The sequence below is a fragment of the Aptenodytes forsteri genome, unplaced genomic scaffold, assembly GCF_000699145.1.
Source record: "Aptenodytes forsteri isolate BGI_AS27 unplaced genomic scaffold, ASM69914v1 Scaffold87, whole genome shotgun sequence".
NCBI classification, from domain to species: Eukaryota; Metazoa; Chordata; class Aves; order Sphenisciformes; family Spheniscidae; genus Aptenodytes; species Aptenodytes forsteri.
Window position 1 is genome coordinate 5,106,456 of NW_008796041.1, and position 16,063 is coordinate 5,122,518.

Sequence of the window (16,063 nt, forward strand, 5' to 3'; positions counted from 1 at the left end):
AAAAAAGAAATTTCACAAAACTCCTGCTAGCAATGCAGGTGGCCCAGAGCAGATTTTAGCTACAATAGGGCTTTTTTTAGCCAAGTTGCTTGTTTCATTTCCACATTGCCATTGCATCTCTCTTTTTTTTTCCAGTGAACTTTCGAGGCCTAAATGGACTACTGAATTCTATTATTTTAGTGAAGTGCAAGGATATCCCAATTCTTTTCTTTTTGTTACAAATTCTGTATATGTGGATTTTTGAAAAGGATCAACAAGCACTAGTCTCATATTAATGAAGACCTTGTGAAAAACAAATGTCAAATTATTTGCCCCTTTACTAACACTGACAAAAAGGAGAAAATAACACTGCCCGATACTTCTATTAGGATATGTCTATACAGAGGCAGAATGACCAGATGTCTTTTTAGCCTAGCTTTCAAGCTACTGCTCACAAGCTACCCTCTAAACTATCTAGCCATCTTGGTATGGAGCTACATCTAAGCTCATAGTCCTTACTGAGGTCCAGTTGAGAAGCCATATTAGTTCAGACACATCAATATGCTAACAAATGTGGGTTTGGGATCACAGCTGGCTTGTATCAGGTGAGGTCAGAGCATGGGCAAAGAGTCCTGAATCTGTCAGCACACAGCCTTATACCCTTAACTTCTTACATTTGATTGCAACTTCTGGTAACACAACTGTAGACTTTTCTGCTGTACACAATCATTAATAGATCAGATACAGGCCATGTATTGTACTTTGATTTATTTATAGGTATTGATCGAGTTATCCAGCGTCTCTCAGCTTGACAACACTCCTCGGTGGTACCCTCTGAAAGAACAGAGTGAAAACATTGATCATGGGAAATCTCATTCTGGACAGAGTAGCCAGCAATCTCCAAAACCATCTGTCATCAAAAGCAGAAGTCATGGAATTTTCCCAGACCCCTCCAAGGGTAGGAATGAGTTGGTGCACCTGATATGAAATGTTTTCTCAGATGATGGGAAAACCTTTACCGTGTGGAAGTTCTAATAGAAAAATAAAGTTACTGCTATGAAGTTTGTATACACTTTTATTAAAAACGTCTTTATCTTTGTGATTAATTCATTGGAGCCAAGGCTTAATTTGGCTCGATCAGTGCTAGCCAGCTTACTGAGTAATTGTGTCTGTAAAACAACAGCTTACACACTCTGTGTGCTTTGCACATCTACTATAGATTCTGTGCCCTTTTCATTTTTCTGGTAGCCTTGGCCAAATTCAATACATATTTAGCTTTCTATTTTTCATGTTCCTTAAATATTCTATGACATTTCATCTTCTGGAAATGTCACATTAATATTTTATAGAATAACAATTATGCTATAATAATGCATATGCATTTCCAGTCAATGATAATGGGCTGTAGCATATCTCAATTGTATTGGAAATCGGTGGAGCTGATATAGTAGAATTATACTACTGTTTACAAAAGCAGAACTGATCTCAGTGTCTCCTGCTCCAAGAAATTTATCTCTACTTTTTTTTTTATACTAAGTAGTCAGTGGCTAGTTGCTCACTTAAAACACAGCGTATGTCATAATAAAGCAAAAGCCATCCCAAATAACATCCAGGTAAGAGCCTCAGGGTGATAAGACTCTGCTCCATCTCCTCTGTATTTCTCTGTGTAATGTTTTGCTAGGGATTGGTGTCTTAAGACCTATATCTAAATTAGAGGTTAGTATAGAAGCTATTGTAAGGTAGGCTATGGTTTCAACCAGGGCATTCATCAGAATAAAACTGCTTGCATTAGCTAAGTATTTGGTACCAGCGTAAGTGATGCTAGTTAGTCTCTACATACTAGAGAAGTAGAAAGTGGAAAACAAATTAGGCTTTCGGCTACCCTGTCATTCCACCAGTGTGAACCAGCTCCGGAGGCATAATTCACAGGTGATAGAAACCCGATAGTAAATTAATTATTCTCTGGGCCAGGGAACAGTGGGGAAGCAGAAAATGATGCTTCATAAGAGTTTCCTAATCACGATATATCCCAAGACTTTGAATGGCATTGCACAGCTTAATCTTTATTCCTTGTTCTGGAATGCAGCTAGAAAGGCCAGTCAAGAGAAATAAAATGAAATTGTTTGTTTGTTTTTAATAAATGCAAGAGTTGTGCTTCTTCATTTTCTTGGTAGACATGCAGGTGCCCACCATTGAGAAATCCCACAGCAGCCCAGGGAGCTCCAAATCTTCCTCTGAAGGCCATCTACGCTCTCACGGTCCATCTCGCAGCCAAAGCAAAACTAGCGTCACTCAAACTCACCTTGAAGACGCTGGGGCAGCCATCGCTGCTGCTGAAGCAGCTGTCCAACAGCTTCGCCTTCAACCAAGTAAAAGACGCAAATAAATTCCTCAGCATGGCAGCTTAATGTTCATCTGTTGCCTTTTTCCCTGCTGTCCTTCCCTTTTCGGCTATTTTTTTTCTGTTCTTGGCACACTGTGCTCACTCTGTTCAATGTCTTTATTTGTGTGCCTGTGTGTGAATACATATAATTACAATATACTCTTGTATTTAGAAGTCTTTTGTTTATTTATTTATTTATTTTAATTTATATAGACTGCAGTGAAAGAGGCTGTTTCTCCATCAGTCCCTTCACTCATGGTCCATGATGTTCCATGGTTGTGCATGACTCTCAGAAAATTCCATTGTGTGGTGGTGTTTTGATGTCACTAAATAACTACCAATGAAATAATCAAAACTGCAGAGATGCGGCTGCCAGCTCTTCAAGTTGCACACAAGTACTGAGAGCACATTAACAACAAGATATATCTATAAGTAGTAATCAGGAAGGACAGTACTATATACACAAAATAAGATTTAAAGTTAAAGGTTTTTTAACTACATGGCTAAGATTTCTATTTTTGAAACATGACTGTAAATATCTAATTTTTTTGGAAAGGAAATATAATAAAACCTTCTTAATATCTCAGATAAAATCATGTTAGTGATCAGCAGAGCAGCAATAGACAAAAACATTAAACACATTAAATGCAAAATCATTAAACACACAAAGCCATTAACAACACCAGATTTCGACAGTGTTATTGAGTTAGCGAAGTCAAAGGGAGTTGAGAACTAAGTCAGGTGTCATAGTGAGTTCAATTTTTCTAGGAATTTTTGTACCATGGATTGATTAAGGGTCAAGATAGATTTCATCTGACTTTAAATAGATTAATAAATTAAAACTTTTCCATTCAAAAGGATTGCTCTCCAGAGTATACTTCAAACCAGTATCTGATTGCTAGCTGAGGATTTAGTTGATGGCAAATTAAAACTCTCTGACTGTGGAATCATTGTGTTTGTCTTCAGGATTTGTTGATATGCCATAAACTTACCATGGTATAATGCAAAAACTGGGGGAAAATTATTTCCCTTGTCTTCACCATCGTTAATAAAGAAACAGCCAGTTTTAATACTCTTTAATGCTGTGCATGTGGTGTCTCTTTGGTGTTTGAAAACACTACTTATTTAAATACAGAAAAAAACACTTCTGTTTGCATGAATAACATTTAAGCTGGTTCCATCTGAGGATACATACTCTGGGTTTCCATTTCACCCACACTGCCACAGCAGCATATAAAAGCGGTCAGTCTAATCATGCCAGGAAGCAGCACAGACACAGCATAGCAGGAGTCCTCCCTATTCAAAGAACTCAGTCTGACAATCTGCCTCCACCAGCCAATGACAACAAAGACCAAAGCCAACTAGCCCTCAGGAAAGTGATGTCTGATGGACCAGTCAAGCCTGAAGGAGGTGAGCAGAAAGACATGGTTAAGAAACCAACCACATCCCAAATCCTTCTTGCCATGTCCACTAATTCATTGCGATACTTAATTATTTATTTTACCCCTCCATTAAGTGCTGCAAATGTTAACATGAATCAAGAAGTCTGCTTGATTTTTCCACATCAGCGCATAGATCCATAGTGAAAAACTGTGCTAAGAAACATTACAAAACAACAGACGTGTGCACTTCCATTCCACTGGAGGACTTAGACTTCTGTTGAAAAATGGTATAGCTTTGCTCATGTTGTTGCCTAATAAAAAGCATGCATCCAAGTTGATCTGCTTAAGCATGATTGAACATTTCTTGCACTGTGACAAAAACCTAACTGCACATTTTTGTTTCTGGAATTCTAATTGGGACATTAACAGTTTCTTTTTCCTCTCCCAACATAGTTGTTATGTCAAAAGTCATTAGCATAGATAATTTTTCAGACCACCAGTGGAAAGGAAAGGAGTTTTGATCCATGTATAGCTCAATCTCTTGATAACTTTCCTATCAGCCTGTTAAAAAGTTATTTTCTACCTGTAGGCACCTGTACATCAAACCTAAATACCACATATCATCAATTTATCCCCTCATCACAAATAAAGAGCCAGAATCTCAGTTGGTTCAAATTGGCACTGTTCTTTTGACTTCTGGAGCATTTTGCTTATTTCCATGGAATCTGAGGGATTATCCCAATAAATTTACAGACTGGACTCCCAGATCTCTTGTGCTGTAATCCCTCTCATGATTCAGTGAAGGTTTTTCTGTCAACACCATTGCACACCGTGGACAATATAGTCTGGCTGAGAAGGTTGTAGGAGACAAAGAGGGAATGATACTTCAAACAATATACCCTAAAGGCAACAAGTCATTAAGAGAACTAGTGTGATGTTAAAACAGCTAATTAACAAGAGCAAATTTAACAAATAATTTTAAACATTGTATTTAGAAATAACAAGTTGTTTCTTATGAGAGCCTTAAAAACTCTTCCATAAATATACCTATCTACACACGTGTGTGCATCCACCCACACACATATTGTCTTACTCTACAGCTCAACTCCAGACATTCAGTTCAGGCAGAGACCAGAGGCCACCATGATACTAGTTCAGGCATCATGACTGAAAGGCCCATCCTATTCCTGGGATGTATACCATAGAAATCTAATTCTGGAAGGCATGTCCTATGAGCAGTGGCTAAGGACTTCGGGTTTGTCTAGTTTGGAGAAAAGGAGGCTGAGGGGTGACCTCATTGATTTCTACAGCTTCCTGAGGAGGGGAAGTGGAGAGGGAGGTGCTGAGCTCTTCTCCCTGGGATCCAGTGATAGGATGCGTGGGAATGGTTCAAAGCTGCATCAGGGGAGGTTTAGGCTGGGCATTAGGAAGCATTTCTTTACCAAGAGGGTGGTCAAACACTGGAACAGACTTCCTAAAGAGGTGGTCAATGCCCCAAGCCTGTCAGTGTTTAAGAGGCATTTGGACAATGCCCTTAGTAACATACTTTAATTTTTGGTCAGTCCTGAACTGGTCAGGCAGTTGGACTAGATGATTGTTGTAGGTCCCTTCCAACTGAAATCTTCTCTTCTCTTCTCTTCTCTTCTCTTCTCTTCTCTTCTCTTCTCTTCTAAATAACTCTTATGATCTTCTGAGATGTCGTGTCCGTAGAGATTTATCATAAATACTTGTAGTCCTGTGATGCTTTTTGGCATAGACAAGCAATGCTAAAACCTTTTGCTTGTGATATGAGGTTGAATCAGCATTCACATACGCTTTTATGATAAGGAAATAGCTAAGCTGTTGACTTCAAGAATGCTTGCCACTGAACTGTTATGCTAGCTTCTTTACTTTTAAAATTGCAGAAAGGATGTGTATTGATATGCATTTGGCTCAGCAATATTAGAAGCATCATAGAGAGTTATGGGAATAAGATCCCACATTAATATCATTAATATATAAGTGAGGTTAGAGTTACTATGAAGAGACAAGGTACTTTTGTCTTTTTACTTCTGACAAATATACACAACGCATGGTCATTGGCACTTCAAAAAACAGAACAAAACAAGAACCCTCAGTCATTCTTAGAATGCCCCAGAGAAATCTTTCTCTACTTCTGACTCCTAGGACCTTTTCTATTGGATGTATTTTGTCAGTTATTAATTGTATGTCTGATGAGAAGTAAAAAGGAAATCATAAACAAAACCAGTACCCGTGGTATACTTACTATATTTTGTGAATGCAAAGGACTTGCATCAGTTTAAGTTTATTGGACTAAACTATTTCTGTATTCATTTTAAACAGTGAAAAATGTATTTTAACCAATCTGTTTTAAAATTAAGGTGAAGCTACAACAAAAAACATTGGTCTTTGTTCAGCACCTTTGTAAAATCCAATATTCAACTACAACATTTAATTAAAAATAAACCCTGAAGTATAATTTCCTTGTTGCCTGTGAGAGATAAGAGTGTGATCTGCAAAGAAACCAATTGCATAATACACATTCCCAGCACACCCCTCAGAGAGGAAAAATAAAATTTCAGAGCCAGCCCTTTGAAGGCAGAAGTTGCAAGGGATCCAAGCCAGAGGGAGAGAGCAGTGCCTAGGTTTGAGTTAATTTGATTTCGTTTTTGTGAAAAATCTGAATCATTGCCAATTACACATTCACATAAAATTAAGCACATTCCTTTCAACATAAATCTGTGTATTAGGGTTTATCCACCAGATGAGTCAGTTTTAGAGATAGCGTAAATCAGTCCACCTCCTTTTAAGTCAGTAATTTATTCCACAGAAGGATCTTTCCATTATATGGACTTGGTAGGTCACTTATGTTTTAAATATAATAAATGATTTTAGAGTTCTTCAGATATATGAACATTTAGAGATACTCTGATGATAATTACCAGTTCTCTGGATATATGCATATAAAACAGTAGGTGTATCTGCAATATAGTTATTTACTGATTTTATGTAAAAGGCCTTTTCAAAGCCAGTTTATAGTTTTAAAAGAATGAACTACATGCTTCAGTTTTAATAACTTCCAATAAAGTGAAGAAGAAAGGTGAGGAACAGCAACATTTCCCTTCAGTGTCAATGTGAAGTAGAAAGGTGCATCAGCTCTGCCTCACTAGAATAGAAAGTGTAGTTTCTAGTGAAATAAGAAGTTCAGAGCACAAAAAAAAATATAGTGTTCACCATATACTCAGCATTTATCGACATAACTGGTCATTTTTTAAAGTACACAGTTTTATAGGGAGCTGTGGTGTCTAAATAGGTGTTTAACATACCTGCTTAACGGGTAAAATTCAATGGTCTTGTCCTTATTTGCAGAGGAAGAGGTGTCAGTTTTGCCCCAAAAGGTGCAATGATTGTACAATGAAAAAACAATTCCTTTATTACATCAGAATATTGAATGGTCAACAACAAAAAAAAATATTTTATGACCAAAGGAGAATTTCTAGAAAATTATTTTGATTCTTCTTAGGATCTTTGCAGAACAGTAAATTAATATTTAAATAGCTAAGTAGGTAATTTTAAGCCTGAATGTCATTGTAGTCCTATGCATTTTTCTATCCTTTCAAACAGACGCTCATGAGAGAGAAGCTACAAGTCAATATGCTGTTGCTTGAACATCATATGATGATGGATGCCATATGCACCTCCTCTTTTATCTGGCACACATTAAAAAAACAACCAAACAAGCAAACAACCTGCCAGGAGAAAAGCCCTGCTATACCCTTGACCTGAATTAGTTAGCAAATGTTAAAGACCTAGAGAAAATACCATGTGTTTCAGTTAAAGGTCCAAACATACCTGTTAAATTAGCATTTAAGGTAATACAAACAATATATTTCTAGAGCAATTTCTGTCTATTTTTCCTATATATCTTTATTCAATAATCGAAAGGGTTTTTTCAACCCCAAACCTCACATTTTCTGAAAACTTCCAAACCTAATGCATGTACCCAGCACCAATTTATTTCTCCCATCTCATAGAGAACATTTCATCTTTTACATTACAAATTTTCCATCATGACACAAAAGCTTTTCTGTGATATTCTAAGAGGAAACTACTTTCCAAATAGTTGTGTGTCAAGTGATTTTACTGGTCAGAGGGAGGTCGACTATCAGAGCTAATACTGTTAGCTAGCATATCCAGAGTAGACAGACCGTGTGTCAGCATTTTCACAATTGTACCCAAATGAGTCTGTCAATTTACACCTCTCAAAGACCTCCAGTTTAAAACACTGTAGTTCAAAAGGCAGCACACCTGCTTTTAACTCCCTTGGTCCAACAACTTTGACAAAAGTTCATTAAGTGTCAGCGTAACAAGTTAAAGCTACACAGAAATGTGGTGTGATGTATGTACCAAGATATTGCTAGCACTGTAAAGTCCATGATACAGGTCTGAGCTAGCACTGTGTAATTTCTAGCCACTTAGCTGTAAGAAATTAAAATCGACAGGAATTTTCCTTATCACTAAGTTCTATTTACCGGTGTTAGCAACAATGTGGAGTGAAAGGAAATTGATTCCTAGGTTCTATTAATCTTTCGGATTGGATATGATTGTGGATTTAAATACCTGCTTATTTGGGGTCCCTTTAAGTCTATACCCATTTTCACACTTTTAATAGGCAATGCCATATTTTAATTTCCTACAATAATTTAGGTTTCCTTCACACTTTAAATAATTTACTGCCCAAAGCTGTTTTATGCCTAGCTTCACTAGTCCCTTAATTTCCAAGTTAAATGGGCCTTCATATTGCTACAAATAACCCATTTCCAAGAATCATTATCAAAACAAGAACACTTTGTTCCCACTCTCTGCAGATAGCAATAATCTGAGGCTGTCTTTTGAGTCTTATTTCAGTCTAATAGCTGGCACATTTTGCTTCGGCTATTCCTGCTATTTACTCTTCCACCATTTTAAGCTGACATGTAATTTCAGGAAATTGCTCAGATTCTTCATTTGATAACTCTTATTTCAAAAGTCTATTAGGTGGTAGCCTAACCCTACAGAGCACATGGAAGAAAATTATTTCATCAGAATTGCTTTGCTGGGTAAAGAAATGCCATCACCACAGTTTAAGATGAGTTCTGTTCTGCCATTACTCACTTCAAATGGTAAATTGCTCTGTAAAGAGTTGTGTGGAAATTTCACAAAATATCACTGCTCAGTGTGATGTCAAAGCCGTGTCTAATAAACAAATGTGGCTGAAATGGGTGAGACCGTGGTCTAAAGTACTGTTCAGTATGAGGAAGAGTGAGGAAAAGAATCTATCAGAACTGACCTGAGGTATATGCCTTTGATCACTAGTTATTTATGTATCCCCATTCTCTTGCCGGTTCACAAAAGATGCAACTAGCAGTCCCAAGAACAGGGTTTTACACTGCAGAGCCTTACAGAGCGAGCCTGAGCAGCACTTGCTTTTAGTGCTAGCAAACCCTTCATAAAAACAGGTAAACGGGCACCTCGGGGGCAGTTCGAGGTTGGAGCACTTGAAACACAAGGCGACTGAGAGTGAAGAGTAGACAAGCTTCTGCCAGAAGACGCTGTGTGTGACATGCCCAGTCTGTTGGTCAGCAGATAAGTATCCAAAGCAGATCAGTGATCTCGTCTGTTCCCATGGGCTTGCACCTCTTTGAAAAGACTCAGCATGATGCTATCAGCCCTTTTTTGTCACCCAGGGTTTCTCACAAGACCGACAGTTTTAAAGAATAATTTTTTTTTCAAGCAATTAGAGGTAAAGTCTCAAAAATTAGTCCTGAATGCATACTCAAAAGCATTTTTCCCTCCTCCTGTTTGGTTTACAAATGGAACTGTCTTTCCCAATGTGTTTTGACCGTTGTATTTCTGCTTTTAGACAGATACCTGAAAAGGGGAATATCCACAATTTAATCCCCAGGAGAAAGTTTTGTTTGAGTCTGTTCTTCTTTTATCCAGAGGAACCACAGAACAGCATAGTCCCGTTTTTCAAATTTAAGTCTTTTTCTTTAAAAAAGAAGTTCATTCACTGTAGAAGAATGGCTGGACTGGCTGACAGTGCTAGATTGTTTCCATTTTGCTGCTGACTGATTTGACAGTTCATGGCTATAGGTCTTGTGTGAATTATCGATCTCCCTTATGTTAGGTTTTTAAAAAGCATCTTTTCTGTAAAAACAGACTTTTCTGAAAGATTAAGTGAAATCATATGGCTTCCATTCTTTCCTTTCTTACTGATTTTAATATGATAACTTCTTATAATAAAGCATGACTTACATGTTTTCCTTGGTTATAAAAGCTGATTTTCTAACTGTGTCCATAAGCCAAAGCATAAGCAAAAACCATGTTTTCACCATAGATGCATACAACTAATACCATGCTAAGACTAATAATTAAAACAATTTTAAAAAATAAATTTAAAAAAATGGAGCTAAAGGTGAGGTAAGTGCTAGCCTCAATTTTCTTGAATCAGCAATTCTTTTCCAAGAAGGCATAAGGGAATATGCAGGCAAATATCATTCTGTCAAAGGAAAATTCTTTTTTTTTTTTCCCCTGTAAACACTACAGAGTACAAAAGGTATCTGGCTAACCATTATCTTTTTTTTTTTTTTTGGAAAACCCTGATCCTACACCAGGGATAACATTATGATCCACTTTCTTAAAATCTGAAAGAATTCCTCTAATTCCAACTCATTTATGTATTATTCACTAGAATGGTTGAACTGAAACTTTTGCTCACGGCAGCCTGTACAACAGACAGTAAAACAGTGTCACTCAGAGGCAGCGTTAATACCACATTGCTAGCTACTACATATGACGTGTCAACCCACCAACAGACCTTCAAAGTAGAGAACATTTCATCTCATCGGGGAATGACCAGCTACAATAGGATTAGCAGATGAAAATGAAATCAAAGTACAACAATAGCTTTGTATAATAGGAAATTTTGTGCACTATTTCAGAGGAAGCAGCTCTGAAGTTTTAAACTTTCCTTTCCTATTTCTGTTCTTCATAGTCCAATGGCTGGACAGCCCAGACATCATTGAAATTACAATCCTTAAAAAGTACCAAGCACCTGATAAACTGCATAAACAGTTCATGGAGAAGGGGCTGGAGGGGTGAAAGGGTATCTCCTGTCTCCCAGTAAGAGGCCAAATGATGATGCTGGGTAATGATCTTCAGTTAAGCATAGTCTCTTCCGTCTGCTGAGGCCTGAAAAATCTTTGCTTTCTTCAAAAATGGAAATTATTTCAGCATCATATGTAATTGGCAGCAAAACCTTACATATGAGAAGTTTTTTCCTAAGAGTTTCTAAAAGTTTTCTAAGCTTTCTAGGAGTTTTTAAAAGGTTGTTGTTCTTGGGTTTTTTCTAAGAATCGGGAAATAATTTGAAAAACCAATGGGCAAGGAAGCAATGAAACATAGTTCTTCCATACTCTGGATACTTAATGTTCAAATTATGGCACTTGCCTTTGCCCAAGCTCCTATTCAAATACATGTGGTACATTTAGGCAAAGCAAGACTACACCCTGTAGTATCAGGCACCTCTGTGATACTAAAAGAGAATATCCAATCTCTGGACCTCAAAAAATGAGTGAATCCATACAAACCTATTCAACTCTCTACAGACTAAGGCACCTCCCACTAGAACTTTGATGTCAAAACCTGAGAACTTAGGCTTTTTCTAGCATAGACAGCTGTAAGCAGAAGCTCTGTAACTCAGAAGTGAACCTGTCCTAATCTCGCTTTAGTTACTTGTCCTTTATGTTTCTATCTCCTTTTATGATAGGAACCCAATTGGCCAAGAAAGGTGGCAATTGCTCTTGCACTTACAGGACTTCACAGACTTTACATAGGCTAGTAAGACTAGAGGAGTACCGCAGTGAACTCAGCCTTTCTTGTTAAAGTTCCTAAGACAACGTTTGCATTTGTTCAAAGAGAAAGGGCAAGACTGAAATGAATGTACAAACTAGTCCCTTACACATGAGAGCAGGGAACAAGTTCTAACTTTCAACTTAGGGTACAAATCTAACTGTGGTTGTTCTAACTCTCAGACAAAATATTGCCTGGCAGCAGGCATCGCCACATCTTCAGAACTTGGAAGTTTCCTATATACCCAGCAGCAGAAGCTTAGAGGTCTAGATTTTTCTGTAAAAATATAAATATATAGAAAATGTGGGTGTCTCATGAGTTATGGAGGAGTTGTCTGTATCCAGATTCTTAATTTGTCACAAAACCAGCTGTAAATCTATTTGTGGATTTAATCTCTTGTCGCAAACTGATGCTGTAGTTCATTACTTTCATAGAGCAGACAGGCAAAAAAAGAGAATAACATTGAACTTTAGAATTTTCAAAATCCAGTCATGAATCTAAACTTGGATCCATTATAACCATTCACCAAGAGATCTTCTGGAAAAAAAACATCAATATAGAAAAAGATGTAAATGAGTGAAAACAGTAGAGAAACTAAAAATACAGCATACTGAATGGATCAGCAGGATACAGCTGTTTCAAAAGAAACAACTATGTTTTGATTATAAATAGATGTAGCAAAACTTCTAAACCACTTATAAAGGCTTAATTCAAGCTTTTCTGGCTTGAACTAAATTCTAGGTTCCTCTTGGTTTTATAAATCCACCAGTAAAGATATAAGAAATTACTGCAGGCACTAGCTTTTACAGCAAAATCAATAAAAATAAGAGCCCAGATGTGAACCACCCTTTCAACCACATATGTTATGGTGGAGATGTATGCTACACTAAGCAAATTCATTCCTAAGGGAAGGACTAAAGACACTTTTTTGTGCTGGCACAATACTGTCTTGGCTTCCATGTGTTTTGCAGATGTGTGGCTTTCCCGATTGTTCTCACCTATGAGGCATTTGTCACACCATGGCAAAAAAACCCCAACCCAACCTAAAGAAATCCTCAGAATCCCGTACAACAAACATCAGAAGTCATACAGGTCACACAAACACTGTGAGAACTGAGGTTATGGATTAGTTTGGGACAGGCATGAGATAGCCCCAGTTCAGGCTGTTGAATACAGGGCAGCTGGCAATAATGCGCTATAAAGGAGAGCTTGACCTCTCTTCTCTGAAATCTTGCTCTTGCCCGACATTTCCCGACAGGAGTTCCCTGACATGTCACTATAGTCATGGGAATTCACTCACAGTACCACAAACTGAAAGTGGTAGAGCAACCACTACTCAGCTCCCTGTGCAGGGCACATGCTGTGCTCTGGCTGTCTCTGCTGGAAAAAACACGGGTGACTTTCCCTCCAGATGAGATACTGAGAGTATCTGTTAATAACACTGATTTTACAGTTTATTATTTTGTATTAACATCCAAGAAGATAGCCTATGATCAATGTATAAAATCATGAAATAGAGCTGAAGAATATTTTTGTCTGAAAATAATTTAGACTGACAGATTCCTTCTGTGGCTGTAGGCAATAGTGAGAGGAGGCTAACAGAGTTTAAAAAAAGAAAAAGTTATGTGACAGCTCGGTTTAGCAGTGAAGAATCTCTTTGCAGAGTAAGAGTTCTGTCTTAACTCACAGTTTGGCCCAAGGATCGATGATATATGAATTGCTTCATTCCTCTCTTCTAGTTTCAATTATTAATCTGTTTTTGCATTACGTTTGAGAAGTCACACTCAGCTTCCCGGCCCCACATCAGGCAGCATGCAGCAGTCTTCACCAAAAATATTATTCATTCAGTCAAACATAAATAATATTGGTCGCCAGTTTAAGGTGAGACACCACTGGGGCTCTGGCTCTTATTTGAAGTAATTTCCATTTAGATATTTGACTAATGTCTTGTTTAAAGAAGAATCTCTTTTAACTGCTTGCATTAGTTTCACAGTTCACCAGAATAACATAAAACTTCACTAAGTCTTCACAGAAAAATAACTTTACAAAAAAGTATTTTTTATCTTCAGTATATATGCTCAGTCAGTTGGAATAGATAAAACATAATAGTAGATGTAGCAGAGGACGTTTAACAAAAAAATTCCAAAAATCTGTGTTAATATTCCCAGAAAATTGTGTTATTCAATATGAGAATAGCTATTCTACTGCTTCTGTGTTAATTATTATGTGTAATGTCACTGTGTCCTTTTTTGTTTGTATTTCTCAACTTGCTAAAGGCTGAATACCGGAAGATTTGTTCATGTCGTACAATAATATCCAAAACACAAAATAAGGCATCTGATGTAAAAATAACATATGCTGGTGTACATTTTCTACACCAAATGGTCTTAAACAAGATTAGGGCATCTCACATCAAAATATGTGCATTAACATTCTAGGCATGTAGTAAGAGAGATCCAGATGGATAGAAGCAGTTGAGAAATATAATGCAGTAGCTGTGTTACGTCTGAAGAGGGGTGGAGGTCTTCATACAGTCTCTGTGACTATAGATGGTGTACTTATATTTCCTTTCAGCTTCCTCTCCTTCTCAAAATCACCAAATGCAAAGAATGTTTCATGAGGAATATGAGGAATGCCTACTGGGACTTTCATTATTACAAGATTACCATATGAAATGTTTCAGATGAATAACTGGCTTTCTGTAGCTTTAATCAGAAAAGCAGTGTTAATCAATCTAACCCATTCTTTTTTTCCTTCAGGCTGTTGATTTGAACTATTAATATGACTGGAGAAAAAATATGGCGGTATACTATTTGGTTTAGAACACCTTATTCTGCACGAAAATAAACATCATCTGCAAAAGATGATAACGCAATACTGGAATGTAAAGTAAAAAAGTGAAAGCGTTTCTTAATGTGGATGGTACTGATGTCTTACAAGTTTTTTGGTAACCCACTGTTCCCGCCCTATACAGCAAGGTCTACTAATCACCGACCTGCAGAAAGTTCTGTCTCTACTGGCTCGTCAGCCAGTAGTTTTGGCAGTGGATACAGCATGGATAGCGAAGGCAGCAGCAGTGCCACAGGAGAGAATAATCTATTTCCCATCCCAAGAATGTAAGGCTTTTCCTTTAATATACTCTATCCTCTGTGCACTGACTATGTGTAGCCCTTTCACTTGCCAGTCGTCTTAAGTAGTTTGCTCTGCAGACTTGAGTTGTGCAGTAGAATAGCAGCTAAAGGGGGAGAATTTTTCAGAGCTTGTATTTTTATTCTGCTTTGTTGAACACTGAATTATAAATAACGAACCAAACCTCTGCCTCAACCGCATGAATTTATTGCTGTCACACAGGAGAGGTGCAAGTCTCAGCCTTTGATGCAAGTGTGTAGAGGTGGGCTTGGGTTAGGTTTTAAAAGTACAACTTTCGTAGGCCTGAGAACGCTTAGTTTAAGTTTTCAGATTGACCTCCTTCTAGAAATAGGTGTTAGCAGTGCAACTGAAATTCAGATTCTGGATATAAACCAACTTTCCCCAAGTTTTTAAGAGTTTGAGTAGAAATTCTCAGAAGTTCTTGGTTGGAAAAAAGATTTTTGGGAGGGAGTCACTGTAGGAATTATCAAGCTACGATCAGTGCAATGATCCTATAAAATGATTTAATTTTCAGTCATTTTACATGGATAACTACTCCACAGAGAAAAGTTTTGCCAGGATTTTTTTCCCCTCAACTTTGGCAGCATGCACCTTCATTTAGCAATTTCATTTATATTCCTTTACAGGAAAAAGTAATTGCTCCTGATCAGCTTAATGTTTCTGACCTGAATTTTTTATAGATTGAGTGTTCTCAAAATATTAGTTGGTGGTCATTGCTCTTTCAGTGTCTGCAATAGTTGTTCCATGAAACGTTTCCATTGAAAAAGTTCCTTTTCTCTGGGACGCAGGTTTTGCTCTTCCCCTGCAGTCTTGAATTATTAGTCACAAGAGTCTGATATAATCTTCCTAAAAAAGCTTGAATGAAGAAAAAATTCATTCTCTAGAACTGTGACATTTCTAAGTATTCATCATTTTCTAAAATCAAGCCCAATGGTATTTGTCTACAGCTTATTAGTGGCTAAAAGGAAAATAGACACAAATCTAATATTTTCAGTCTCATTTTCAGAATCTAGGAGGCCAATGTGAGCTCAGGTTGTGGGGTGCCAATCATTTAATCTTCATTGAACTTTTCACTCATGTTGTTCTAAGTTAAAATGAGTTGTACTTCCCAGCAAAAAGACAATCTTTAATTGAATTTGACAATCTCAAAAGAAAATTATTTTCTCATCATTCCTAATGAAAAAAGTAAAGATGCATAAAACCTTTGTGCACAGAAACACGAGATGGAGCTCTCAATAGAAGTTTCTGGTTCACATATGCTAAATTTGAGTCCAAA

General features: G+C 37.3%; 1 protein-coding gene across 1 annotated transcript in view; it reads left to right on the forward strand.

The window, feature by feature from the left end:
- Window positions 1-16,063, forward strand: part of PCLO (piccolo presynaptic cytomatrix protein) — a 393,514-nt gene that overhangs the window by 330,414 nt on the left and 47,037 nt on the right. The window contains exons 21-24 of the mRNA XM_019473705.1: window positions 757-937; window positions 2,154-2,348; window positions 3,590-3,772; window positions 14,612-14,753. Coding sequence (XP_019329250.1) covers window positions 757-937; window positions 2,154-2,348; window positions 3,590-3,772; window positions 14,612-14,753 — 701 coding nt within the window. The remainder of the gene's footprint in view (window positions 1-756; window positions 938-2,153; window positions 2,349-3,589; window positions 3,773-14,611; window positions 14,754-16,063) is intronic.